The sequence below is a fragment of the Podarcis pityusensis genome (genome assembly GCF_964106645.2).
Source record: "Podarcis pityusensis genome assembly, chromosome: 2".
In the NCBI taxonomy this organism is placed as follows: Eukaryota; Metazoa; Chordata; class Lepidosauria; order Squamata; family Lacertidae; genus Podarcis; species Podarcis pityusensis.
Window position 1 is genome coordinate 32,964,551 of NC_138029.1, and position 27,955 is coordinate 32,992,505.

General features: G+C 43.3%; 1 protein-coding gene across 3 annotated transcripts in view; it reads right to left on the reverse strand.

Moving 5' to 3' along the window:
- ABCC3 (ATP binding cassette subfamily C member 3) overlaps positions 1–27,436 on the reverse strand; it is an 82,644-nt gene extending 55,208 nt beyond the window's left edge. Inside the window, exons 1-4 of one of the 3 annotated variants that reach the window (XM_080993584.1) lie at positions 27,082–27,436; positions 26,264–26,429; positions 24,190–24,342; positions 663–839 (exon numbers count right to left, since the gene is read on the reverse strand). In XM_080993584.1, the coding sequence (XP_080849710.1) occupies positions 663–785 (123 nt within the window). In that variant the 5' untranslated portion in view covers positions 786–839; positions 24,190–24,342; positions 26,264–26,429; positions 27,082–27,436. Of the gene's footprint in view, positions 1–662; positions 840–16,276; positions 16,431–24,189; positions 24,349–26,263; positions 26,430–27,081 lie in introns of those variants that run through there. The other 2 variants (XM_080993583.1, XM_080993585.1) reach the window with 2 other exon arrangements.
- Positions 27,437–27,955: the final 519 nt, after the last annotated feature.

Sequence of the window (27,955 nt, forward strand, 5' to 3'; positions counted from 1 at the left end):
AACTCAGAAAATAAGGAGTCTAGCTAACTACGCAAGAGGCAGAAGCTCTTCCCCCTTTTTCTCCCAGCCCCACCCAGAACCTTTGGAAAGGTCTGCTCATGCTTTTGGAAGGGCTTTAGCTCAGTGGTAGAGCACAAGCTTTGCAGGTTCAATTCCTGGCAGCTGTAGGAAATGCTCCTGCCTGAAACCCTGCGTCAACAGTACCCATCTAGAGGGACCAAGAGTCTGATAGGTATGAGGCAGCTTCTTATGTTCCTTTTGTTTAAAAAACACACACAAAAAACCGCATTCCTCACCTTTGGGTCCCTAGATGTTGTTGGACTACAACTCCCATCATTCCTAGCCAGCATGGCTAGTGGTCAGGGATGATGGGAGCTGTAGTTCAAGAACATCAGGGGACCCAAGTTTGAGGAAGGCTGCATCAGAGCAGTAAGTCTATCTTTTTCGTAAAGCCAAATTCCATGCTTCAAAAACTTATCTGACAGTACAAGGGTAATTTGCAGATTATCACAATCATGTTATTTCGTGACATTTTGAACGGAGGGCATATGATTAAGTTTCCCCCCCTAGCCATTTTCTCTCATTAGGAACAAAACTCTGCCCTTATCTGCAGTCAGTGTGTGTGTGTGTGTGTGTGTGTGTGCACGCGCGCCGCATCTTACCGTTTTAAACCTGCTCAGCACAGACAGTACAATGTAGCCTCGGTTGTTGCATTTTAGATAAAGGAGATAAAAGGGCAAGATGCACCAAAGATAGAAGCACGGGACCCACGCCACAACAGTCATCTGGAAACATGGTGTTAGGTCTGGGCTGTCAGTATGCAGCGTAAGGTTGGGATCCTGGAAAGGATAGGGAAAGCATTAGTGGACACAACAGGGATACTGACTGCTCCAAGCCTCTATCACAAACCAGCAAAGAGCCAAGTGACTCTGTCCCCCCCCCCCCCAGAAGGAAATGCAAAGCCAAATATCCGAGCACTTAATGCCCTCTGAGCCTACTTGTACCATAATGCAACAATTCACCATATCAGCCCACATTCTCTAATGCAACACAATGCACTCTTTCATCTCAGCCCTGACACACCTGATAACCTCCTGCCTTTTCATATCTCTGAGTGGAACTAGTTATACACACACACTCTCTCTCATGTGCAGCTGACTGCCTCTGCCACTTAATAAGTACCATAATATGAAGCCAGCTTGTGGGGTGGGATGGGGTGCCTTAAACATTTTTTTCTCGCCCTAGTGAAAGACTATTCAAGGTCTTCCTTAAGCACCCAGAGCGTATTGTGATATCACAGTGAGATGGAGACCTATGAAGATCCTCAGATAATGCTAACTTCTGGCATTTATTTTATTTTCATCATTTATTACATTTATATCCGACCTTCCCTTCGAGGAGATGCACGTGGTTCTTCCACTCTCCATTTTATCCTCACAACAACCCTGTGAGGTAGGTTAGGTGGAGAGACAGTGAATGACCCAAGGCTGCCCCATGAGCTCCAGTGCTGAGTGGGGTTTTGGACCATGGTCCCATCGGGCCTGGTCTGACACCCTAGCCACTCCACTGACCTTTCATGGTACTAACTCCCTATCATGAGGTCAACTTCCTCTGACTCCATCACACAGAACAGGAACGAGGAACCTGTGGCTCTCCAGATGTTGGGACTTCAAATTCCATAATCCCTGACCATTAGTCATGCTAGCTAGGGCTGTTGGCGGTTTGGACTTCAAGAACATCGGGAAGGCCACAGATCCCCGCAGCCTTGATGTAGATGATGTATTTTTTTAAAAATACAATGAGGTAGAACTTTCTGATAAATTGATGCTAGTTAATTGATCCTATTAGAAGCCACTGGCTACAATCTGCTCATGGGTGGATTTTCTTGCACCCTGGGCAATGTTGCCCAACCCCTTAAATTAGAAATGAGAGTATATATGCCAGTTACACCTAAACACTGTGGTTGGACAATTAAATAATTAAAAGGCTCTTATGAGCTCCCAAATACTGACACTCCCGGCAACTCTATTCTGACCTTTCAGTCAACCTCTGCTCTGACCAATCTGTTTTGCTACATATTCCTCCTCCCCAACATCTTGTTTGATTCAAGGGAAGCAATAGTCCCGCTCTATTCTGCCTTGGTCAGACCACACCTGGAATACAGTGTCCAGTTCTGGGCACCACGATTCAAGAAGGATGTTGACAAGCTGTAGCACGTGCAGAGGGCAACCAAGGTGATCAAAGGTCTGGAAACAAAGCCTTAGGAGGAACATTGGGTTTGTTTAGCCTGGAAACCAGGAGACTGAGAGGAGATATGATAACCATCTTAAAATATCTAAAGGGCTGTCCCATGGAGGATGGAGCAAGCTTGTTTTCTCCTGCTCCAGAGGGTAGGACATGAACCAATGGATTCAAGTTACAAGAATGGAGATTCTGACTAAACACCAGGAAGAACTTTCTGACAGTAAGAGCTGTTCGACAGTGGAACAGACTCCCACAAGAGGTGGTGCATTTCAGGGGGTTGGACTAGATGACTCTTAGGGTCCCTTCCAACTTTACAATTCTATTATTCTATCATTTCTCCCATCCCGCAGAACTCTGACTGCACCTCCAGCATCAACTCCAGGACTTCCTGGGTACCAGATGCATACCTTCCCAACCCTCTGGGAATCCCTTCAAGCTCCTCCCACCCTGTTTCCTGATTTAACCAGCGCCTCCAAGATATCTCCATGGGACTCATGACAGTGAATATAGTGGATGAGTGGCATTATAGGACTCCTATCTCTGTTCTGCCCCAGCCAATGTGGCCAAAGGAAAAACATGATGGGTTTTCAATGCACAACATTTGGAGGCACACCACATTGGCTACCACTGGTGTAAGGACTCTCATCTCTTGACCATGAGGGAGAGAACTATGAGAAGTCAGCTCTGCAAATGAGGGTGAATTTAAAACCTACTAGCTTAACTCTCTCATAACCATAAATAAATCCTCCTTCACTTCCCTCTCCTCCAGTGAAGGTGGAAGGAACAGGAACAGAACAGGCTTTAGATACACCCCTTGTTTACAGTGCCATTTGCACTTCCAAGTGGAACTAATTGCACAGGGTGTAGGCTCCTTCCATTGTCTCCATTTCTATCATCAGGGGGATTCGCAATTGCGCTACAGGAGGTGGCATACCAGGAATGCCACAGGTTCACTACAAGTCAGCCTTTGGAAGTCTCAATGAAGGTGCATGAGGAGGAGGAAGAGAGGGAGATTATTCCCTTTCCTCAAGCCTGTATACTTAACATTCCTGGAATAATTAAGAAGATAAAAAAATGACTAACCATCCTGATTTCAGCTGGATATGTGCAAGAAGAAAAACAGGGTTGTCCACTGTTAGTGAACTTGTGAGTTACAAGGATATATTTTTTTAAGTGACTGTTAAAAGCTATCAATGATACTCTGCTACATTACTAAGCCAAAAGAGGACAAATAAAGTTTAAATTAGATGAAAACCATATCACCAACTTCATTAAACAAAAAGAGAGCCGACTCAGAAACAAGACAAGAAATACACACAATTTGTTCTCAGTCCTTTATCTTAATGGTTGGGATATTTACGCAGCGTTTATGTTATTTGCACAATAATCAAGGTTATTAATACTCCATTATATTGTCATCATGGGTTGGATGCAACTAACTAGTCTCACTAGCAGAAGCCAGCACAATGACTTTTACTAGCACAATGTGCCTTCTCCCCCAGCTTCCCCCTGCACTACCCAATTGGGTTGGGAGAACCCTAAGTAAACCTCCTTTGCAGAATGCATTTAATTGGCGGAAAGATGCACACACGGGACTTCTGTAAGATGGGCTTAGTGACCTGTTTGGAAGCATTTCAATAATAGTCTTCCTGCATGCCCCTGATTGAAGCTAATAAGGGCAGGAAGAGGAGAAATGCAAAATATACCAGTAGACTAAGGGCTGCTTCACATACTATGCTGGAAAACACATATGTTTCATATATAGTAAATACAACTAGGAACCAGGGTCAACTGGGAGATCCCTGCAACACATTACATATCACACATATTTTAGTCATGTGCTTTAGAACACCAAACATTACATTTTAAGGTGTGTGCAATGTGGAAACATGGCAAAAATGCAATGCAAGATTTTTTTCTTAACAGTGGGGCAGTAGTCAAGGCTTGCAGTGACATTTCACAGTAAACAAGCTGCTAACCACACTTAGTGCACACCTGTGAGTCAATTATACACATTAGTCTCTTGGCATTCCTAAAAATCAATGCTAAACCTCTGCTAGGTAGTAATTTTGGGAAGCGCTCACACATTTTGGAGCAAGACCCTGAAAAGGCAGTTTGCCCTTCATTCTTATTTTGCCCACACATGCTCCATTGATTTCTAAGTGCCAACCGCCTGACTCATTTCCTTCAGATACTTGTGCACGCAAATAAAACCAGGTCACAGATAAGAACATTATACCTTAATGCCTGAAATGGCATTGTCACAGCCTTACTTACTGAAGGCAGAGGTGGATGGTAAAGAACAGTTGGGTTGCTGTAAAAACAAACTCAGCCTTTTCTAAAATACTGTGTGTGTGTGTGTGTGTGCGCGTGTGTGCATGTGTGCATAGGATGTACATAGGTACATGTCCAGTTTGTACATATATGCTTTGGACCATAAAGAAGACGTTAACACCACAGTGTTTCCTATTATTTTGAAAACCCCCACACACCCAACCACAGAACTGGAAGCCCATGAAGACCGTGTGGCAAAGGCTTTCAGTGTATAGCAGCATGCACTCAATCCCCAAGCACAAGGAAGTGCTTGTGGGGAAACTGAAATACCCACTTCATACTCTTCAGCTTCCCTCACTTGGAAAAAAAGCTATGAATGACAACGGAGACTAGTCACTAATGTCCTAACACAAAAACAAAACCCTGCCATTAACAAAACTGATGACACTTAGCAATTGTGTATGTTTGTTCTGACTGAACTGTGTTTGTCAACAACAAAAAATTGTTGATAATAATCACCACCAACTAAGTTGGACAAAAGCACTCTTGGCCGCACCCATCACCTGGGATTCCAGGTTCAAGGTCAGATCCAAAAGCACCCTCCCAAAGTGAACCTGAGTTTTGAAGGGGTTTGCTATTCCATCTCAAACAGGTTGGAATTCTATCCCCAAATTGGTAGTTCTTTCCATCTCCATCTTGTTTGGATGAAGTGCCAATTCACTTGCCGTCATCCAGCACATTACTGTCTCCAAGCAATGGTCCAGCATCTCAGCAACCTCCTTGGAATTTGATAGAATGAAGAAATAGAGATTGGTGTCAGCCACATACTGGTGACTCCACACTCTATTTCTCCTGATGATCTCTCTCGATAGTTTCATGTAGATGTTCAGCAGCATGGGAGAGAAGTTGGAACCAGGAGGAGTGCCATAGGTCAATAGCCCTATGTCAAACTGGTATTTTCCAGCATCACCTTCCAGGAAGGTTTGGGAGCAGAACAAGACCCTGCCCCTTTAGAATCACCCCATCCAGGTGGTCCAAGAAATGGTACTGAAAGCCATTGAGAGGTCCAGCATAACCAACAGGAATGGACTTGACATTCTAGTCCCTGCCACAGATCATCCACCGGGGGGACCAAGGCTGTCTCAGTCCCACAACCAAACATGAAGCTGGGCTAAAAGAGATAAGCTGCTTCATCCAGGAAAACCTGGAGCTGAGAGGCCACCACATACTTGAGCATCTTACTCCTGAATGAAATAATAGAAAACGCAACAAATGGTGCTTTTGAATGTGGCTGCACATCTTCATTCACAAAAAAGGATGCATCTAGTCAATTCAAAAAGACGTTGACTGAGAAACACAACGCAGCTGAGATGTGTATGTAGATGCACATTCACCTCCACTGGCAGTACATGATAGATTTCTCTTGCTGGATTTGGGCAGTTTATTGAGGGATGGAGGCAGAAGTTAAAGAAACTTAATATATGGAAAGTCAGTCCATTTACTTCTCTCCATTGCTAGTGCTCTAGAGATCTTGTCATGTCTAAAATGTCCCATTGCCTAAAGTACTTAATGGGCAAAACAAACCTATCCCATTGTTTCCTATTTAACTCGCTGGATTGAATGATCAATCTGGTATAGAAATGTAGGAAACCTGGGGCCATGGAGTAACCTCTTTTCAATTTTGGGCTAAGAAACTTTGCGCTAAGCCAGCACAAAATAGGCACCTTCTGTTTCTATAATTCCCCTGTCATCTACATCATACAGGCCTGCTCATTAGCAATAAGAGAGGCTGTTGTGCTCCAAGAAAACCATTGGCAAGAAGCATCAATACTGCTTGGATGATCAGCCCACCTGGCAGGTGATAAGAGTGATCAAGCCAGACAGATGGATTTTCTTTGCCTTGCCAACATCACAACCAGTGGGTGGTGAATTATGTGCCAATACAGTATCCAAAAACCACAGACCATTTAGTGTAACTCAAGTGGCTTGAACAGCCTTTGAAACATTCGTTCCAAGCGCTGACAACGTTAATCAAATTGTACACCCAATCTTACAAAGAGCATTTGAAGGGAGTAAAAAATAAATATGATAGAGGTTCGAACAACACAATTTGGTGGAATATTGCAATGAGGATCTACTCTGCACAAACACTGCAAATATGTTCAAGTGTAAATCTGATTCATCTAACTGAGCTTGACTAATTTACGTAGGACTGTAATTGGCATGCCATGAAGTTTGTTGATTGAAACCCTAACTTGGATTTTAACATCTGGCCATGGCACATGGATAGGCACTCCAACCTACAGGATATTATTATTATTATTATTATTATTATTATTAACTTAATTGCAAGTAACTCTGTTGCTGTCACACATATTTCTAGTGCTATAGAACAAGGTTTCTCACTCACAACAGCAGAATTAAAAAGCACTAAAAAATTATGGCTTAAAAATAAGATTTATTCTGCAATAAGGGACATAAAGCAACCCAGCTAGAAAATATTTTATTCCCTACTGTGTTTTGATATAATAGCCAATAAGCTGATTGTTCTGGATGCTGACTCAGCATCCTCAATGCTGATTAAAAGGCTACAGTTAGCAGCACTTGATAAAGGGTGGGGGGAGGAATCCTCTGCCTGGACCACGGTGGGAAATCTCAAGCCCAGGGACCAAATTCCAGCCCTCTCTGTTTTGCCTCTGGGACTATCGAGACCACGCTCCACACCTTTTCTCCCTTGGGGCCACCCACGGGCCTTGCTCCACACCCTTCCTGTGTGCTTTTACCTTGCTGGAACAAGTTCTTGAAGTCTGATAATCCCTCCCACTTGCCTGAATGGAGGAACAAAAGAGGTGCATGTGTAGAATGCACAGTGTAAACATCGAAAGAACCTGTGGGAGAGAGGCCTTCTGCAAAGTACTGTGTCCCAAAGCATTTTCAGCAGTAATTTTTGGCAGGCAAAACACTTCATATAAGCATTGTTAAGTTCAAGCATTTTAGTGTCTTTCTTTCTTTCTTTCTTTCTTTCTTTCTTTCTCTCTCTCTCTCTCTCTCTCTCTCTCTCTCTCTCGTGTATCTATATATATATTAATGTGATGTGATGTGATATAAAAATTGCCCACACAGTGTGGTTAGTTGTTACATAATCATCTCAGGATATTGAAGTGAGCCCCAAAGCAAATGAAAAAAAAAATCTTAATATAATTAGATTGCACCAGGCCAAGTTTCTGCCCTGGATCCTTGCAAGAGATTTTTATAAGTAATAAACAACTCATTTGTGGCCTAAAAGGGTACTGAGGCTATACAGTTCCAAAGAAGTAAACTGATTAATGATTTCCTCCACCCCTTCCTTGCAAAGGCCACATGGTCAACTGAGGCCACAGCACAGGTGGCTCCATGCAAAGCAAGAAGATCTGCAGGTGTTACTCACTTACAAGATTTAGCTTTCCTTGAAGACTTTTTTGTACAGACTTTTTATGCGCAAAAGCTGGAGAAGAGAATAATCCAGCTAGGAACTGCATTCTGATACGCAAACAAGTCTGGGAGTGTCACGTGCAAAAAAATGGATCAAACATCTTCCTCCTCCACCCCATGGCAACTAGCTGCATGGGTGCACAATTTCAGCCTGAGAAATGCATTCTGAACATGCTCCAAAAGACTCTGCCCAAGATGCCTGAAACATCGACCACAGAAGATAGCAACACTATACACTACTGCAGGGGGGAGGGGAAGAAGGACATAATTACAGTATATACAGTTAATCTCATTCATTATACAAATGTATTCTGACCTGATGCAAATTTCCCACCAAAATGGTTAGGCAGTGATGTAGATAGGGTGTGGAACTGGTCTTGCAACAAACTAAGGACTGTGTTGGAAGTGGTTTGCTATTTCCCAAAATGATTGCGCCAACATGACTAGCAAATCCACAACAGTACAGAAATGCAAAAGCCTATTCAGGATGCAGAGGCAGTTTCAACATACCTCATCCTCATCAAAGTTACTTTATGCAACATGTTGGTACCAAATTAATGATGTGGGGATTCTGAAGCTCTGTTGTTTTCCTTTACTGCTTTTCACTATTGCCCAAGCAGAATTTTGCTGGGTCTGGTATAACCTTGCAACACCTCTTTCTTCTCTTCCCACAGTTTCATTGCTCAAACTCCAGGATTGATTGGTGTCCTTTAACTTCTAATAGTTCTCTTGCTTTAAGTTGTTGTTTGTTTGTTTTACATTTCTGGCTACTTGATTTGTATTTATGATCAGATATGCCAGTATTGCATGGACATGTGTTCTGGAACATGTCCAGCACAAGGCAGATAGGATGGCGAGGGCTTTTGAAAACCCAGCCCTATGGGGAATGGTTGAAAGAGCTGGGGATGTTCAGCTTGGAGAAGAGAAGGTTAAGGGGGGGTACGATGGTCATCTTTGAATGCCTGAAGCGATGTCACATAGAAGATATTCTCTGTTTCTCCAGAGGGCAGGACCAAGGGATTGCAGGGAAGTAAATTTCAGCTAAATGTTCAGTTAATGAGTTCTGTCAGTAGAAGCCCTGCACAAATATTTCTGCTTGTGCAATGGGGCTTTCCCCCGTGCTCCTTGTACCCCCAATAATTGGCGTGGGATGTGTGTGTTGTGAGAACCCCCAGAACAGCATGTAGAGGGAGGAAGGGGATTTTTCCACCTGGCAAGTTGAAAAGCAGGTGTTGATAGAATTATTTCTATAGCTGTGCACTGAATTCTTCCCCTAGGCTGTGTACATTTGTTGTTGTTTAGTCGTTTAGTTGTGTCCGACTCTTCGTGACCCCATGGACCAGAGCATGCCAGGCACTCCTGTCTTCCACTGCCTCCCGCAGTTTGGTCAAATTCATGCTGGTAGCTTCGAGAACACTGTCCAACCATCTCGTCCTCCGTCGTCCCCTTCTCCTTCAGCCCTCCATCTTTCCCAACATCAGGGTCTTTTCCAGGGAGCCTTCTCTTCTCATGAGGTGGCCAAAGTACTGGAGCCTTAGCTTCAGGATCTGTCCTTCCAGTGAGCACTCAGGACTGATTTCCTTCATTATGGATAGGTTTGATCTTCTTGCAGTCCATGAGACTCTCAAGAGTCTCCTCCAGCACCATAATTCAAAAGCATCAATTCTTCGGCCTTCTTTATGGTCCAGCTCTCACTTCCATACATCACTACTGGGAAAACCATAGCTTTAACTATATGGACCTTTGTCGGCAAGGTGATGTCTCTGCTTTTTAAGATGCTGTCTAGGTTTGTCATTGCTTTTCTCCCAAGAAGCAGGCATCTTTTAATTTCGTGACTGCTGTCACCATCTGCAGTGATCAGTACCTTTAAAGCACATGCCCCCACCCCTCCAAGAATTCTGTTCACTGTAGTTTGTTAAGGGCTGCTAGGACTTGTAACTCTCTGAGGGGTAAAACTAAAGGCGCCAAAATTATTTGAGGGGGAAATGTGCTTCAAATGGTATAGTCTGTATTGTACGCAGCCCGAGAGATAAGAAACTCATTGTTCAGAATACTGCTTCTTCACATCTAACCCTGCTTCTAACTCCACCCTATATAGAAGCAGGCATATTTGCATCAGCATCTCCAACCATCACCTTGCAGAACAGGAGCAGCACCTTTCTTGAAAGAGAAAGGCAACAATAGGTCAAGCCTAGAAAAACGGTCCACTCTGGGGGTGGCAGTTGAATTAGCTCGTGGATTTACCAAACAAGAAGAGGCACTCGCTGTTTTGATCAGAAGGCTGCTTGTAAATTAACTTTCACAGAAGCCAGTCATTTCATCTAGAACTTTCTGGCCTCACAGGATTCCTGAACAGTTAAGCAATCCTTTCTCTTGGGATGATCAACAATGTATTTAAAAACTGGAATGCACCTAATAAATGTTGGTTACATAATTTCCTGGTTGTTCTGTATGCAGTTCTTGGCAACAGTGTTTATGGGGAAAACTCTTCCTATTTACTAACACCTTTGCTTTTTTAGGTACTTCTCTAGGATGAAAATTTCTAAATTAATCAGGAAATTTAGTTTAAATCTAAGATTGCTGTGAAAGAGATGTCCAGTAGGGGACTCCACCACTTTCCACTCACATCAATAGGGGTTCAGCTCTGATGTTTGTTTTGCTTGCATTATATTGTGATGTCATAACAAACAAACACTCTCTGTACTACTTCTTTAGCTCTTGATGACTGAATGCAAAAAGTGCTCACCAATGGTTCATCATCATTCTGGGGAGAAAGTGACAAGTGGGGTGCTACAGGGTTCTGTCCTGTGCCTGTTGTTTGTTCAACGTCTTTATAAATGACTTGGATGAAGGTCTTGAGATGATGCTCAGCCAATCTGCAGACGCTACCAAACTGGGAAGGGCAGCTAATGCTGCAGAAGACACAATTAGGATTCAATTTGACCTTAACAGAATGGAGAAGAAGTCAAAACCAACAAAATGAATTCCAATAGGGACAAATGAAAGGTTCTGCACCTAGGCAGGAAGAAATATGAGATGGGGTACACCTGGCTTGCCAGTAGTACATGTGAAAAGGATCTTGGGGTCTTAGTAGACCACAAGCTTAACATGAGTCAAGAGGGTAATGCAGCAGCAAAAAAGATAATGCTATTCTAGGCTACATCAACAGAGGTATAGTGTACTGATCAAAGAAAGCAATAGTTCCACTCTATTCTGCCTTGGTCAGACCACACCTGGAATACTGTGTCCAGTTCTGGGCACCACAATTTAAGAAGGATGTCTACAAGCTGGAAGCTGTGCACAGGAGGGCAACCAAGATGGCCAATGGTCTGGAAACAAAGCCTTACGGGGAACTGTTGAGAGAGCTGAGTATGTTTAGCTTGGGAAAGAGGAGACTGAGAGGAGATATGATAGCCATCTTCTAAAGGGCTGTCACATGGAAGACAGAGGAAGCTTCTTTTCTCCTGCTCCGGGGCTAGGACCTGAACCAGTGGGTTCAAGTTACCGGAAAGGAAACTCCAACTAAACGTCAGAAATACCTTTCTGACAGTAAGAGCTGTTCAACAGTGGAACACCATGAGAGGTGGCGGACTCTCCTTCACTGGAGATTTCTATAAGCAGAGGTTGGGTGGCCATTTGTTATGGGTGCTTTAGTTGAGATTCCTGCATATCAGAGGTTGGACTAGAATATCCTTGGGGTCCCTTCCAATTCTATGACTCTGAGAGGGGTTTTTATTAAGCAGATACAAAGAGGGGAGAGCTGCCCTTCTATTTCTAGACAGAATAGCCTTTGCAGAATCTACTTTTTGTGTTACCGGCTCCATTGCTTTCCAGTCTGACATACTAAAACCAAGAAAGCGTTTAAAGCTTGCACAAAACTGTTGGGCCCAATATGAGGCTAGCTCCCACTAGCCTGCAGTATACTATTGGCATAAGAAACTTTTATATGCATTAAACAAATAATAATGTGGCTGTCAGTGTCAACATGAAGTACAACACCGCAGATCAAGACACTCCCTAAACTGGGGCAAAGGTAAAAGGGATTGTTCTCATGTTCCTTTTGAAAAGCATCATCTTCTTATTTTTAAGACACTCCCTTTAGCCAGCAGCTTACTATCTAGCTTTGGAACCAGAGTGGTGGTTCTTCTGAGTGTTGACCTAAGACAGAAAAGAACTAGGTTCAAATTTCTACACAGCCGTGAAGCTCACTGGATGACCTAGATAAGTCACTATTGCTAGGCCTAATCTACCTCACTGCTTTGTTGTAAGGGTAAAAGTGCATGGGGGAACCTTGTCCACCACCCTGAGGAAGTGAGAGATAAAAATGATAGTAAGTACAGTGGTACCTCGGTTTAAGAACAGTCTGGTTTAAGAATGAATTGGTTTACAAACTCCGCAAAACCAGAAATAGTGTTTTGGTTTGAGAACTTTACCTCGGTCTAAGAATGGAATCCGAACGGTAGAAGGGCACTGGCAGCGGGAGGCCTCATTAGGGAAAGCGCGCCTCAGTTTAAGAACAGTTTAGGTTTAAAAACGGACTTCCGGAATGGATTAAGTTTGTAAACCAAGGTACCACTGTAAATAAATCTTAGGAGTAGTCCGAGCAGAGTGGTTACCCTTTAAGGAGGTGGAGAGTTTCCTCCAAACCAATAATGGAAATGAAACTAAAGTGTTTTGTTTTTGTTTTACTATGGATACCCAAAGAAGCCTCTTATTAAGAAACATGAACCACTCAACAGCACAGCACACAGTGTACATTTGAGAAGCACATACATATCTGTTAAAAGGTGAGGCAGCTTACTGCAAATTCACAGAGAACATGTGTAAGACTCCAAGAGTATTCCGTTAAGTGGCTAACAGAATGGACTTATCTTTGTGTTAAACTTCTGCTGGGCAGAAGTCAGTAGCTACAAAGTCTCTTTGAACCATCAGACACAAAGAAACACGGTGACATAATGAATTTACGCATTGTGGTAAAGGTGGTTGGGCAACAGCTGACTTTCAGAAGGGCTGTGTTCCAGGACTGGTTGAATGTGGTACATGGGAGTATGGTCTGCAATCAGTCCTACAATACACAGGATTGGAGCAACCCTTGTACAGTGGTACCTCAGGTTAAGAACTTAATTCATTCTGGAGGTCCATTCTTAACCTGAGGTACCATTTTAGCCTCCTGCTGCCGCCACACTGCCACCGCGCAATTTCTGTTCTCATCCTGAGGTAAAGTTCTTAACCTGAGGTACTACTTCCGGGTTAGCGGAGTCTGTAACCTGAAGCATCTGTAAGCTGAAGCGTCTGTAACCTGAGGTACCACTGTACTGATATCATGTTACACCTACATCAATGCATTGAAACACTTCCATTGGAGGCAATGGAGAGCCGCAGCTTAACAGCCCCACACACATGAGAGACGGGGGGGGGGGGAGGGGGAGGAAAGAGTTCTAATCAACTCAGTAACCAACTGGAGAGCCAAACTATACAAGATCCATGATAATATATCCCAATATTTTATTTTCAAATTAAAGCAACCACTGATGGTTCTAATTATAACTGGAGCATTATCTCTGGAAAGGGGTAATGCTTTTCCACAGTGCTGTTTTCCCATTATATCTAACAGTAACCCCCCAGAGTTACTATTAGCCTTCGGAAAACAAGGTGCTCACACCTCTAATAGTGCTCCTGAATATAATCCATTTCTTCTTCTTCTTCCCCTTCCCTGCCATTACGCTGCGGAGTGGAGAGCTCTCAAAACGTTCGTAGAAAGGGCCCGGGTTTGACATGCTTATTTTCTGTTGTGCCTAAGGGAACAAGTCCATCGTATAGTTCCCCACACCTGCAATCTGGTTGTACAGTCCAGAAAACAGGAAGTCTTCCTCAACCATCGTCGGTGAGAACTAGGCCTGTGCAAAGCATCACTTGCAATAGTAATTACACGACATATTTATTTTGCATAAATAATTATGATTGCAAAATCATTGGATTTTTTTGTACAGACTTTCCTAGACTTAAATCTTTGAATGACAAAGATATCCTCCTTGGTATCTGAAAAAGCCACTACAAAAGCATTGAAGAAACCACGAGAAAAGCTAGGTAAGCAATGCCAGCAATACATTATTCAGTAAAACCAGTTATTACAAAGCACTATACGGCAGTGACCCTCTTGATGCTGCTGTGCTCAAACTCCCATCAGCTCCACCCAACATAATCAATGGTCAGGCATGATGGGAGTTACAGTCAGCCATAGGCTCTCCATCCATGCTATACCGTTATAGCATGCCTCCAGGGCAATACATCACGAACTTGCTTCTGCAAATCAGTGACCTACCATGGACACAAAATATACACAAATGTACATGTATATATTTCCACAGATAACCATTTCTACAACACACAAAAATTTAGGCTATGAACCAAAATATGCTAATTAGGGCAAAACTCCCATTGAACTCAATAGGACTATATAATAAAGCATTTAAATTTTGGACAAAAGTGCAAGAAGATTCTCTTCTCCTGAAAAATGCTCAGCCTTACTCGGTTTTGTAATTTGTGTCAGTCTCCATTTCATTCCTCTGGGGCACAATGTATCTGACAGAGTGAGTCTGCATGTCTGCTCAGAGGTAAAAGCCCATTGAACACAATGGTGCTTCCAGCCAAGTACATAGGTCTAGGAATGCAGCCTGTGATACTTCCATTTCTGTGGAGGGAACAAGGAATTGCTGCACAATAAACAGCTGTATAACAATACAGTGGTACCTCGGGTTACACACGCTTCAGGTTACATACACTTCAGGTTACACACTCCACTAAGCCAGAAATAGTGCTTCAGGTTAAGAACTTTGCTTCAGGATAAGAACAGAAATCGGGCTCAGGCAGCGCGGCAGCAGCAGGAGGCCCCATTAGCTAAAGTGGTGCTTCAGGTTAAGAACAGTTTCAGGTTAAGAACGGACCTCTGGAACAAATTAAGTACTTAACCCGAGGTACCACTGTATGCTTTGGTCCCCCCCCGCCCAAAAAAAGCAGGACCCAAGTATCAACATACATCTTCCAGTGGACAGAGATATTCTCCAGGGCTGGAATGAGTAAGACTCCAACTTTGAAGAAACAGCCACATGCTCTAACAGCCTCTAACAATTGCCTTGCTCAAGCTTGTGTATTGGTTTTGCCCAGCATTAGAATGGTGTGGCAGTTAAGGGATTGGAAAAATACCTGTCTAGTCAGGTTTGCAGCACCAGGGAGTAGCCTCACCTGCCTCACCTTAGAAGTCAGTAGGGCAGAGGTTTTCTTTTTTTATTCCTATAAAAATGCAACTGTTTTTCGGTATGCCAGCAATGTGTCTGAGTGCTGAACACGTTCCCAAGTACTTCATCGATTCCAGTGGGAATGAACGCACGTGCATCTGTGTGAGAAGTGCTGCTAGTTTTTAACCCGGCAGAAATATGCAAGCACGTGCCATTCATGGGTTTGAACCTGCCTCCGGCAAGTTTTTGTTTAGTCCCTCAATACACAGGGACTGTTGGCATCCATCTGTCTCGAAAGACAGGAGCGCGCCTTTGGGGGATGAATTGCAACATTTCATTTTGGGTCCACGCTTGTTTGATAATACGCTGAGAACTGAGAAAGATGACCCCCCCCCCCACGTTTCTTTTCGTAACTCCATTATATTTTACTTGGAAGTTTTGGGATGCGTGAGGCAAGTCATCTCCGCGAGTTTCTGCCCTCCAGGTTGCAAGGTTTGGGTTCCACGTGTACGCGTGACTGTGCTCATCTACGGCAAGGCTGCGCCTCCAACCAGGTCTGCTAACCCACATCGCATAGCTCCTGCCTTCTCGCCCTCGGCAACCCCCCTCTGAGGAGTCTGCATCCCCGCGTCATGCTGCTGGTCCACACACACCTCTTAACTCTTTCTCCCTCTTTTCGGGTGCTTTTCTCCACCCCAGACTCTGGAGGCAATCCACCCCCATCAAAAACAAGAACCCATCGGCAGGAGGAGAGGTTGCGCATGCAGAAACTTAAAGACTCCCCTCCTCCCGACCTTTCCATGCCCCATCCCTTTAAAGTTCACTGAAGTGCCCGAAAGTTGCAGCCTGGCGATGCCCGATGCCCGCGCCTGTGTTTCATTAAATGATCGTCCTTTCTTGAAACAAGAGACATGCTCTGAAGGCAGATGAGCGGAAACTCCCTTGACTTCCTTACTTATTTGGGGAAAACGGGAGGGATGCGCTGGCCTCCGAGGGCCACCGGGTGATTGGGAGGCGGCGGCGGCGGCGAGGAGGGAGGAATGCTTACTTACCCAGAAACTGGATCCGCAGAAGGCGTCCATGGTGCAGCGGCCGGCCAGAGCAGTCTGGCGACCGTCCCTTTCGCCGCGCTGCCTCCGCTTCTTTCTGAGCGGCTCCTGGCTCGCCTTCTGCTTCCCTTCCGCCACGCTAGGGCGGATGTTTGCCTCTCACGGAAAGGTGGGCGGGGAAGGGCTCGCCCAGGCAGCGCCGGCGCCAGGCTGAGCCGCGACAAGGCTGGGGGGTTGGGGTCTTTTACTGCTGCGGTCTTACTAAACTTCCCTTTTTGCGGACCACCTCGGGCAAGGCCCGCGCCTGGAAGGGAGAGAGCGCGCGCGCGCGCCGTAGGGGGGCGGTGGGTCGGTGGATGATCGGGCCTCGGCGTATGAGGGGAGCGAGGCCACGGAAGCCCGACCAGCTGCTGGGAGACTTGGGCCCCCCTTGGGTGGCTGGGCGGTGCTCCGTGGTACACAGCAACACACCACCTTTCCCCTCTCTGCAGCGGGGCAGCTAGGGCTGGACCTCGAGCGAGGGGAGGGGGAAAGGTCCAAGGACCACCCATCCCGCGAATGACCACCCAGAGAGCGAGCGAGCCAGGTGATATGGAGAGCTGCGAACAGGCCCCTCCTCAACACCTGAGACAACATGGGCATCCTGCCAGGACCCATCAAACCTGGCGCTGGCTGCCACAGCATCCTTTTTAAAAAGCAGTTTATAGTTAGGGAACAGCTGGCTGGGCATGTACTTGGTTATACATACAGTGTTGTGAAGTGTTTTTGTGGGGCGGGGGGGGGGGCTTCCCTTGGTGAAGGAGCCAGGCAAATTTGACAGTGAGTTAATGGGCTGTAAGTTTGTTAGTATAACAAAGGAAGTGGCTTTGTGCCAGAGGGCAAATGGGTAGACCCCACTCCCTCACCTGGCCATTAGCAAGAGTTGAGGTGTGTGTATGAGAGAGAGAGAGCGCTGGGCTGGAAGCTGACTGCCAGCAGAAGCCTGAGAGTGAGAGACATGCCTGATTTCTGTGGCTATTGGAGAAGCAATACCTTCCCGGCTCTTAATGCTGTGTGCCCCTTCATAGTAGGCTCAGGTTGTTTGTGTGTGTAAATAAAACAAATATTATACAGACACCACAGGCTCTGCTTCCCTTCATTTCAAGGAAACCGAACCCTGGAACCCCTGGAATCTTGTACCGCTCGAGATTGGGGATGGCGTACAACACACCATGATGTTCTCTCTCTCTCTCTCTCTCTCTCTCTCTCTCTCTCTCTCTATCTCTATCTTCCTACAACAAAACACACTGCTTATCCCCAAATATGCTTAGCATTGGAGAAGTTGAAGCCAATAGTGTAGCACAGGGCCCCCTCACGATAGTCACAGCCAGGCCCCCTCACAGTTATGCCTCTTCTAAGATTATGCCACCTGGTAAGATTATACAGCAATCTTACACAGTTATCTGATACAGTGGTACCTCGGGTTAAGAACTTAATTTGTTCCGGAGGTCCGTTCTTAACCTGAAACTGTTCTTAACCTGAGGTACCACTTTAGCTAATGGGGTGTCCCGCTGCCGCCGCGTGATTTCTGTTCTCATCCTGAGGTAAAGTTCTTAACCTGAGGTACTTTTTCTGGGTTAGCGGAGTCTGTAACCTGAAGCGTCTGTAACCCGAGGTACCACTGTAATAACAATTAGGGATGCCTTGCAAAGATTAATTCAGAACACCATGTGCAAAATCACTTAAAAGGGCTCTGGGTACTATGTACCTTGACACTCAGAGATTGATGCCATTTGCTGCTCTTCTTCAGGTGTCAAAATGATTTGGGCCAGCCCTCTAGGAGTATTGGAGCCAGCCGAGTGGCTTATGAGGGTGTGTGTGAGTGAACCAGAGAAGACAGTGGCTGCCCTTCCTGTTACTTGTTCACCTTTGGTTTCTCTGGACAGTACACGAGGGAGGGGGGGAGGACTGGGCCCTGTGAAACTGCCAAGAGTAAAGGTTGTTGCCTCTGCTCTCTTGGTGGCGTCACAGAGAAGATGAGGCCCAAATTGTCCAGTCCACCCACCAAGGCTTCCAGTGGGAGTCGACTGCATGTACAAGGAACAGTCTTTCCCCTCACTCACCTGCACTCTCTCGCATATTGGGTTCAGGGAGAAGGTTTAAAAAGGAGGGTGACAATGGGCCACACTCTTGCTCACTCAACTGCTTTCTTCTGCTTGGCTTAACAGTTGAGCCCAACCTTCCTTCTTAGAAAAAAAAGAGGGAGGGTGAGCAAGCAGTTGTCACGGGCCTCAAGGGAAGGAGAAGAAATTTGACTTGGTTCACATTTTAATGCAAAACTTCCTAATCCACAGTTGGGGAAACAATGTAGAAACTGAAACAGTTGTTCTCAGAAAAATCACACGTCTCTGAATTTTGCAATGCAGTTTCTCTTTTTTCAATTTTGCAGCTCTTTAACAAAAATAATGTGTAGTAAAATGCATGTATTAGGGGAATAACATGCATAATACTGCCTATATTAGTGAAAATAACATACAAAAATACATTATATTATGAGAAAGTGCTTCCAAAAATGTGCAAATTAGGAAAAATATGGTCTGAAATGTTGATGCATTTTCTTGAGGTACTTTTTAAAATTACAAACTGATGCAGAAATGTGGAGAAACGAAATTTGACAGATTCCTTTATCCCTAGTAAGGAGCAGCTGCTATTTCCACCTACTGTAGGACCCAATCCTCCCTACTGCACTGCCCAAAGAGAGAGAGCTAAGCAAGCAGGCAGAGCCTTTCACTGACAGAAGGCATGCTGAGCAAGAAGACTAATTACTGCCTCCTCTTGCCTTGCCCCCCCTTTCTGCGTGTCTAGGTGGGGGGGGGAGTATTAGACACATGGTTGCAAGAAGCAGACATGCTGCTTCCAGTCATTTGCATTATCCTCTGTCTTTGGACAACATGTTAAGGATGCTGGGCAGCTGGGCCCAGTGGAGTGCCAAGGGTGACTCAAGTGATCAGAAGCACAACCTCTGTCTTTGCATGCTTACCTCCCCCCTCCTTTAGATGGCCAAGTAGGGAGACTTGGGCTCACTGGACCCAATTTTCACCACTCCACATCTGAAAGGAGAGAGCAAGTTTTCAGAGATAATTGCATGTGCAAGGTAAATCACGACAAGTTGAGTCTCCCTACCTTTGCACATAACTTTGTGCAAATGTGTGTTTATGCTGTGAAATGTGTGAAACGGCCTTAAGGCACAAAAGCACAGTGCTTCAGCGGGAGAACTTTGTGCACATTCAGTCACCTAGAAACGTGTTTTAGAAAGACAGAAAATGCAATTATTGGGTGGTGGGGACAACAATACTCTTCATTAACAGACTGACATAAATTCCAGAATAATGGAAGAAAAAAAACGATGAGGACAAAAAGGCAAGAGCAAGATCTAATGGGAAGTGTATGTGAAAGGAAATTAATAGATGTGAAATTCATATGAAACTGCAGTATATAGAGTCATTTAGCTCAGTGCCTGGCAGGAGCTCTCCAGACAGGCCTACCTGTAGATGCCAAGACTGGCTGAACCTGGAACCTTCTGCACAAAAACCATGTGCTCTGGCAGAGAGCCACAACCCTTTGCAATTGCCTTATTGAAAGAGCACAAAGTTGAGCAAGCACGTATATATATGCTCTTGTTCATTTCAATGTGGCTTACAGAAGAGCCTCCCAGTAGACCAAGCCCAGTGGTTTAAGTTGTGGGAATGTTTGAGTCAAGATCCATGTTAGATTCAGTAACATTGGTTAAGAAAGTGAAATACCTAGGGGTTAATATGAAATGTTGGTTGGAAGTGAAAAAGGATTTAGAAATATGGTCAAACTTGAAGTTATCACTGCTAGGCCGAATTGCTGCGATAAAAATGAATGTATTGCCAAGGATGCTGTTTCTGTTCCAAACATTGCAAATTCTGGATAAAATGGATTGTTTCAAGAAGTGGCAGAGAGATATTCCTAGATTTGTCTGGCAGGGCAAGAAGCCTCGAATAAAATTTAAGATATTAACCGATGCTAAAGAAAGAGGCGGATTTGCCCTGCCAGACTTTAAACTTTACTATGAATCGGCCGCGTTTTGCTGGCTGAGAGAATGGCTGCTTCTTGAAAATACTGACGTACTGGACCTAGAAGGTTTTAACAACGTATTTGGGTGGCATGCATATTTGTGGTATGATAAGGTTAAAGCACATAAAGCATTTAAAAACCATATTGTCAGAAAAGCACTGTTTAATGTCTGGATAAGATATAAGGACTTGCTTGAAAATAAAACCCCAAGGTGGCTGTCACCAATGGAAGTGAAGGCTCAGAAAAAGCTCAATATGGAGGCCAATTGGCTGAAATATTGGGAAATTTTGGATCAAGAGGGAGACAGATTAAAATTGCAGAGTTTTGAAAAACTAAAAAATAGAGTGCGAGATTGGCTCCATTATTACCAAATAATGGAGGTGTACAATTTGGATAAAAAAATTGGTTTCCAGGTGGAAAAATCAAAATTGGAAACAGAACTGTTAGATCCCAAAACTAAGAATTTGTCAAGAATATATAACTTGCTGTTGAAATGGAATACTCAGGATGAAACGGTGAAATCAACTATGATTAAATGGGCACAAGATGTAGGACATAATATTATGATGGCTGACTGGGAACAGTTATGGACCACAGGTATGAAGTTTACGGCATGTAATGCCTTAAGAGAGAATATAATGAAAATGATATACAGGTGGTACATGACACCAGTCAAGCTTGCAAAAATATACAGTGGTGCCCCGCAAGACGAATGCCTCGCAAGACGGAAAACCCGCTAGACGAAAGGGTTTTCCGTTTTTGAGTTGCTTCGCAGGACGAATTTCCCTATGGGCTTGCTTCGCAAGACGAAAATGTCTTGCGAGTCTTGAGATTTTTTTTTTGCTTTTCCCCCCTTTATCTAAGCCGCTAAGCCTTTAATAGCCTTTTAGCAGCTAATCCGATAAGCCGATAAGCCTTTAATAGCCGCTAAACCGCTAATAGCGCTAATCCGCTAATAGGGTTGCTTCGCAAGACGAAAAAACTGCTAGACGAAGACTCTCGCGGAACGGATTAATTTCGTCTTGCGAGGCACCACTGTACCACTTGCCTGATAATAAATGTTGGAAATGTAAAGAGACTGAAGGCACATTTTTTCACCTTTGGTGGACGTGCCCAAGGATTAAGACATTCTGGGAGATGATTTATAATGAAATGAAAAAGGTATTTAAATATACCTTTCTGAAGAAACCAGAGGCCTTTCTCCTGGGCATGGTCGGCCAACTGGTGCCAAAAAAGGATAGAACTTTTTTTATGTATGCCACAACAGCAGCAAGAATACTCATCGTGAAATATTGGAAGACACAAGATCTACCCACCCGGGAAGAATGGCAGATGAAGGTGATGGACTACATGGAACTGGCGGAAATGACTGGCAGAATCCGAGACCAGGGAGAAGAGTTGGTGGAAGAAGATTGGAAGAAATTTAAAGCTTATTTACAGAAACATAGTAAAATTAAGGAATGTTAGAAGGATGTTGGAATGAAATAATGTGGTTTTAGCAGAAATGCTATAAAGGATTAAGAAAAAATAGATTGCTAAATGGTGAAGGAGGGAAAGTAAATTTATATTATATTAAGATAAAATAGAGGACAAAAATTGGAAAAGATGGAAAGGACTTGCTGAAATAGTTAACTGAACTAGAATACAAAAAAAGGAGGTGTGAGGAGGTCAAGGAAATAAGCAAATGAAAGATAAGTTATGGGAAGATTCTTTGTATTTCTTTTTTTTTCCTTCTTTCTCTTTTTTCTTTTTTATTATTGCGATGTGATGTTTTGTATCTTTTTAATATGCTGTTTTTTAATTTTTTCTTTTTGTAACTCTTTAAAATTAATAAATATTATTTTTTAAAAAAAGATCCATGTTAGATTCAGGATACTTTCTAATCAGATGAACAATTAGGAATGGCCTAAAAATGTTTTAGAAGCTCCATTTTACATTTATGAAGAAAATATTGGACAAATCTATTGGATGTAGTCAATCTTGCATCTATCTAAGGAAGATGCATTTGACATTTATATCTGAGGGCACTTCTGGTGCTATGAATGAAACAATGCAGAACGATCACTGGGAATAGCTTTGCCTGCCTTTGAAGACCGCATCGCCTTTATGATGATTAATATGGAAAATCACAATGGAATTAGCAACATCACAGAGCATTTTAACTTTCAACCTTTTTTATTACTGAAAGTGCATTCTTCATATTGCAAGTGATAATCAAACTGCCAATTGGCAGGTGGTTGCTTTTGGCAATATCTATACTTTTAATATCTTCAGTTTTGTGATACTTTCCAAACTTCTCTTTTCCCCTTTCCTTTTTAGTAGCAAATGAGCTGGCTTTCCCCCTGCTTTCTGACACTGCACTGAGACGATTCGTGAATGCTGTCTCAAAGTGAAGATTCAAAGGTGACTGTTGCCCCTCAAGGTGTGTAAGAAGTGCAAGAGTTCGGGAGGGCTGCTTTTCTTACGTTTTTACCGAAGTGTTGTATATAGCGTATTGTGGTTTTGTTTTGCCACTTTTACTACCACTTTTAAAACCAGTGTCCTGGTTCACATAACATTTCCAAGCAAATATGTGGGTTTCTGGAGAGCAGCTCACAAGCACTTTGCTCCTACCTGGTTCGTTTTCCTCCTGCGCTGCAGTGAACTGAGTGAAGCCAAGCCAATGTTTAGCTTATCCTGTCATCTAGCTGGGAACTTGTGGTTAAGCTCTCTCTGCAAGGTTTGCTCCTGGCTACAGCTTCTGGTAAGTGTGGTGAGAGCTTAACGACGAGCCCAGTTCAGACAGCTGTGAGTTCCTCTCTGAGAGCCTGCATGTCAGGATGGGCTGATTTGTCAATTTTGGGTTCAGTCAGTTTCTCATTTTTCCAGCCTTATTGAATTCTCCACAGCGGTTGTATACCTCAAGAACATTCTTCAGCATATTAGTATGGTTTTTCCCCCTAATATACATATATTTTGCTTTATACACACATTTTTGCAGAGCTCGTTTCCCAAATATAATGTATGATATTTTCACTCTTGTGCATATTTATACACACAATTCTTTAAAAATGCATTTTTTAACACATTGCTTGCTTGGAGAACTGAACTGCAAAATTTGTAGAAGTGTGAATTTCAAAGTTGCGTTTTGGTTCCCATATTGTTCTGGAAAGTACAAATCTGGCAGCTTAGCCTTTAAATGTTAACTGAATCAAATTTCTCCCCCACCTAGCTGCATGTTTAAACAGTCATGATGAGTCATAGTGTGGCTCACCATGTTGCATAAACCAAACTAGTGATTAGTAACCCTCTAATTTTTGCCTTTAAGTTGATAGCAATCCAACTATACAGGATGATCACATTATGTAACCTCTGAAGAAATCCATGGAATTTTGTCACACTGTGCCAAGAGCTTCTGGATGAAGAAGAGGAAGAAGAGTTTGGATTTGATATCCCGCTTTATCACTACCCGAAGGAGTCTCAAAGCGGCTAACATTCTCCTTTCCCTTCCTCCCCCACAACAAACACTCTGTGAGGTGAGTGGGGCCGAGAGACTTCAAAGAAGTGTAACTGGCCCAAGGTCACCCAGCAGGTGCATGTGGAGGAGCAGATTACGAGTCTATCGCTCTTAACCACTACACCACACTGGATCTCTTTCACTGCCCTGTAAGGTAAACTACCGAACTACTGAACTTGATCTGGGCTGACTTTGCCCATCTTAGATGATCTTTGGATCCTTCCAGGCATGAGAAAATATAAAGGGGGATTCCTGCTCCAGCTGAGCTTTGTTAGAGAGCATCAAGGTATTTCTGTGCTCATGTATGATCCTCTTTTCTTTGGTTATTCTCTGATCCTACCTTCTGGTTTGTGCTTTGGTCCTGACGTGCTCTTCAGTCCTGCTGACTGTCTCCAGTGTCAAGTCTGCCAAGCAGTCACAGAGAAGCACACAAATCTGCAAACATGTTTCCTCTTGCTGTTGATTTTGTTGTCTCTTACATTCTGGAGAAATTCTGAAATACCACATTGTATGGACAAAAATAGACCCTGGTTAGTCATAACCTGTTAAACAAGAGTTCAAAACAATGTCTTGACAGCTGAATTACATCGCTGAACTTCATGGGATAGGAGGACAGAGCTGACACAAGTTCCAAATGAACTTGAGGCTGTAGGCCAGTGGCCGTAGGCACAGAAAGTAGGACACAGAATTGGAGATTTTTGGACATAAAATCCAATATGGTCTACAAACAAGATAATCTCATGTTTGCTCAGAAGATCACATACTTTCTTTTTTTAAAAAATAGGCTGCATTACTGTTCCATATGCTCACATTAGTATATTGGTATATACCAATGTTCAGTCAAATATCCATGCTGAGTGCTAAATTAACCACTCAACTGACACACAATTCTGAAACAGACTTTGATTGGAGAACTGAACAGAGTGTTTTGTTATACAGTAACTGCTATGGCAGGGGTAGGGAGACTTCAAGCCTGTGGACTGAATGAAGCCTCTCTCTTCAGCCCTCAGAACTCTGCTCAGGCCACATCCCTTAATGGGACCTCCAAGGTAGCAAATGATTACCTGAAAAAAAAATCCAAGGCAATCAAGCCACATAAAGTAAATGGGCTGTATCCAATGTGCCTTGGCAGTGAGCTCCTGCACAACCAAGTTTCTGTTTAGGTGGAAGCCAGGTATGCTTAATTAGATTTCTACATTGCGACAAGTAGGTGTATTTTTGCGGGTTGCTAGGTGACAGAACTGAAAGCAAATGAGAACAGGCATTTATCTGGTACAATATTTAGATTCTACCTTTCTTTAAAAACACTAAAGGCAGCCTGTGGTAACGTAATAGAAAACCATGTATTCAAAACAATAAAAATAAAAGAAACATCATGTGTATTTGGAGAAAAAAGCCACAACAAACTGGGGGGGGGGGGCAGAATCATAGCCCAAAGGCTTTCCTGGAAAGTCAGGCTTGGGCTAGACACCGAAAGGTCATCCATGTGATGGATATTGGGAACTATTCCTAGAAAGTGCTCCACAACTAGGTATTGTATCCAATAAAGTCCCATCACCACAAGGTCTTCTGCTTCCACAGTGGGGTTTTCTCTAGCTCACCTCAACAAACATTCTCCTTGCTCCTTCCAAATCAGTTTTGGGGGCTTCCCCAACCCTCTGGAGCAGATTTGGGGGGCACACTGTGAGTGGAGGGGGGGAGTGTTGTTGCACAGGTGGAAGTCCTTGAACTAACGGTATGACTTTGTTAGATGCAGCTTACAGTGCTGCAGCTGAAAAGTCTATCCCATCTTCCCACTGTACTTTGGGTGGCAGAATAGCCAGCTTCCTCCTTTCTTTTTCTGTTAGATCACAAACACAACGAACCCGTCTGTTCATGGAAGGGAATATGGGATCTAACCCCTACCCAAGGTAAATTCAGTTGTACCTCCTAGCCAGCAAAATCAATTTATTTGTCATTGTTTAACATGGGCTTCCAATTTCTTGTACATTCATTTTGGAGCCATTATCTCTTACTTATTTTTCTACTTACAGTTTTGGGAGGATGGGAGGAGCGAATGAGAAAACAACAATGAATTAGCACTTAAAGCTATCCTGAAAACAGGTTTGGACTTCCATTTCACTGGCATAACAATATATACACCGCTAATAAGTTTTTAAAGGCAGATTTTGGAATAGCTTTTAACCATGGACTTTTCGGTGAAATCTTGTCTTTGCAGAAACCAGAGGGTAAAATTCCCCACAACACCCATGGTTTTAATCTAGAACAAACTAAGATAGCACTTGCCAACCTGACACTCTTCAGATGTTTTAGTCCAAAGCACTTGGAGGGCACCAAGTTGAGGAAGGCTGTCTTAGGCAATTGCAGTACTCATCTCAGTTACTTGTCCCCCTCTAATTTCATTTCATACAGACCTTTAGGTGTGTCCATTAAAAATGGTGCACTATTTTTATGAATATGTTGTGGACACAGCACTGGGCCCACAGGCACTGAATATATCGTTACATCCAATTTTGCCCATAAAACACTGCAGACTGCAGGGAACAGTGCACCATTGGGCTCCACCACTCAAAGGAACATCTGTTGCAAAAGGACATCAACAAACAAAACATCTGTCAGTCATGTCCATGCCTCCTGCTAGGTAAAACTCAAAATTTAAATTTACATTAAATGCCATTAGTGCAGAAACTTCCCTCGATGCCATTATCCTTACAAAATGCTTCCCCTCCCCTCTGCCCTGCCCCTAGTTTTCAAAACTGGACTGAAGAACAACAGACACCGTAAAGGAGCAAGATGAATCCTAAATATTTTCTTAGGAATACATCTAACAGGCCATCAGTTGCCACAGCATTGACAAAAATAGATTTGGCTGTTATGAAACCTCTTAAAGATGTTTGATCCAGAAGAGGCCATTTAAAAGAAGCTGCTTATAAAGGCAGAACATCTCCAGAAGACACACAGCCATTTATCTCTGTTTTTGTTTTGTTTTTTGTTTCCTGAGTTGTAACACTACTTCCAGTAGTATTTTTTTTTAATTTAGACTGGCTATGCCATATAGAGGTATCCAGCTTTCAAATGTTGCATTGGAATGCTTTCCTTATTCATATTCAGTGTAACTGTATACTGCTTTAATAATAATGGCCCACATTCACCTGTTTTAGGTGCATTTAGTAGAAAACAGTGCTAACCAACATAGCCTAACACAAATGCACAAAAGTAGCTAGGTACATACTGTTCTCTTGGGTGCATGGCTGCGTTCAGTTCGTGCTCCTGATGTGCACAGAATATCAGAAGAAACTCCAACATAACTGAATTGGACACATTGGAGGTCCATAAGTGAACAATCTCTCAGGTTACAATATAGTTCACTTTGACCCCAATGTATGACAGAGGCACGCCAGTCTGGTTGGATCACTGCTATAATGGACTGACCAATGTTCTGTCTAGGTCTTCATTCTGCTTTTGCCATTAATCTAAAGAGTAATCACTTCAAAGGAAACATAAATAAGTTAGATGTTCTTCAGTGACAATCTGAGATTGAGAAAGCTTATCTCCCTCCTACCAACCATCTTGTTCAATCAGTGGGCAAATTTCAGTATGTTTGGTCTATTTCCCACCCTCAAAGATCAATAGTTAATTTACATTGGATGGAAGCATATTTCCTTCCATTTTAAAAAAGTACTTTTGTTAAATCGGCTCATTGACTCCCAAGTTTGGAGAAAGACCAAGTTCATTTTCTCCCTGCCTGTCATCACATTCAAATGATTCTATTATACATCTATTTAGTCAGGCATTGCTTTTCTAAGCTAAAATTTGCATAACTCTAATTCTAAGATATTAGGGCCTTTGCTTATTAGCACTTGGACTTAATGTTTCCTTTTATTAAAAGCATGCCTTCCATTTTCATTATTGAAAAGCTGCTTTGAAGGCTGCTCTGACATCTTGTGATATATTTCTTTAAATATATACTTACAGCATAAACATTCAGTGAAACAGACTATTGAATATATTGTTAATTAGACATATCATCAATTGTGCACATGTGGGTGTTGACAGACAGCGTCAATCTAATTCACTTGACACAGATATTGGCTGACACCTCCAGC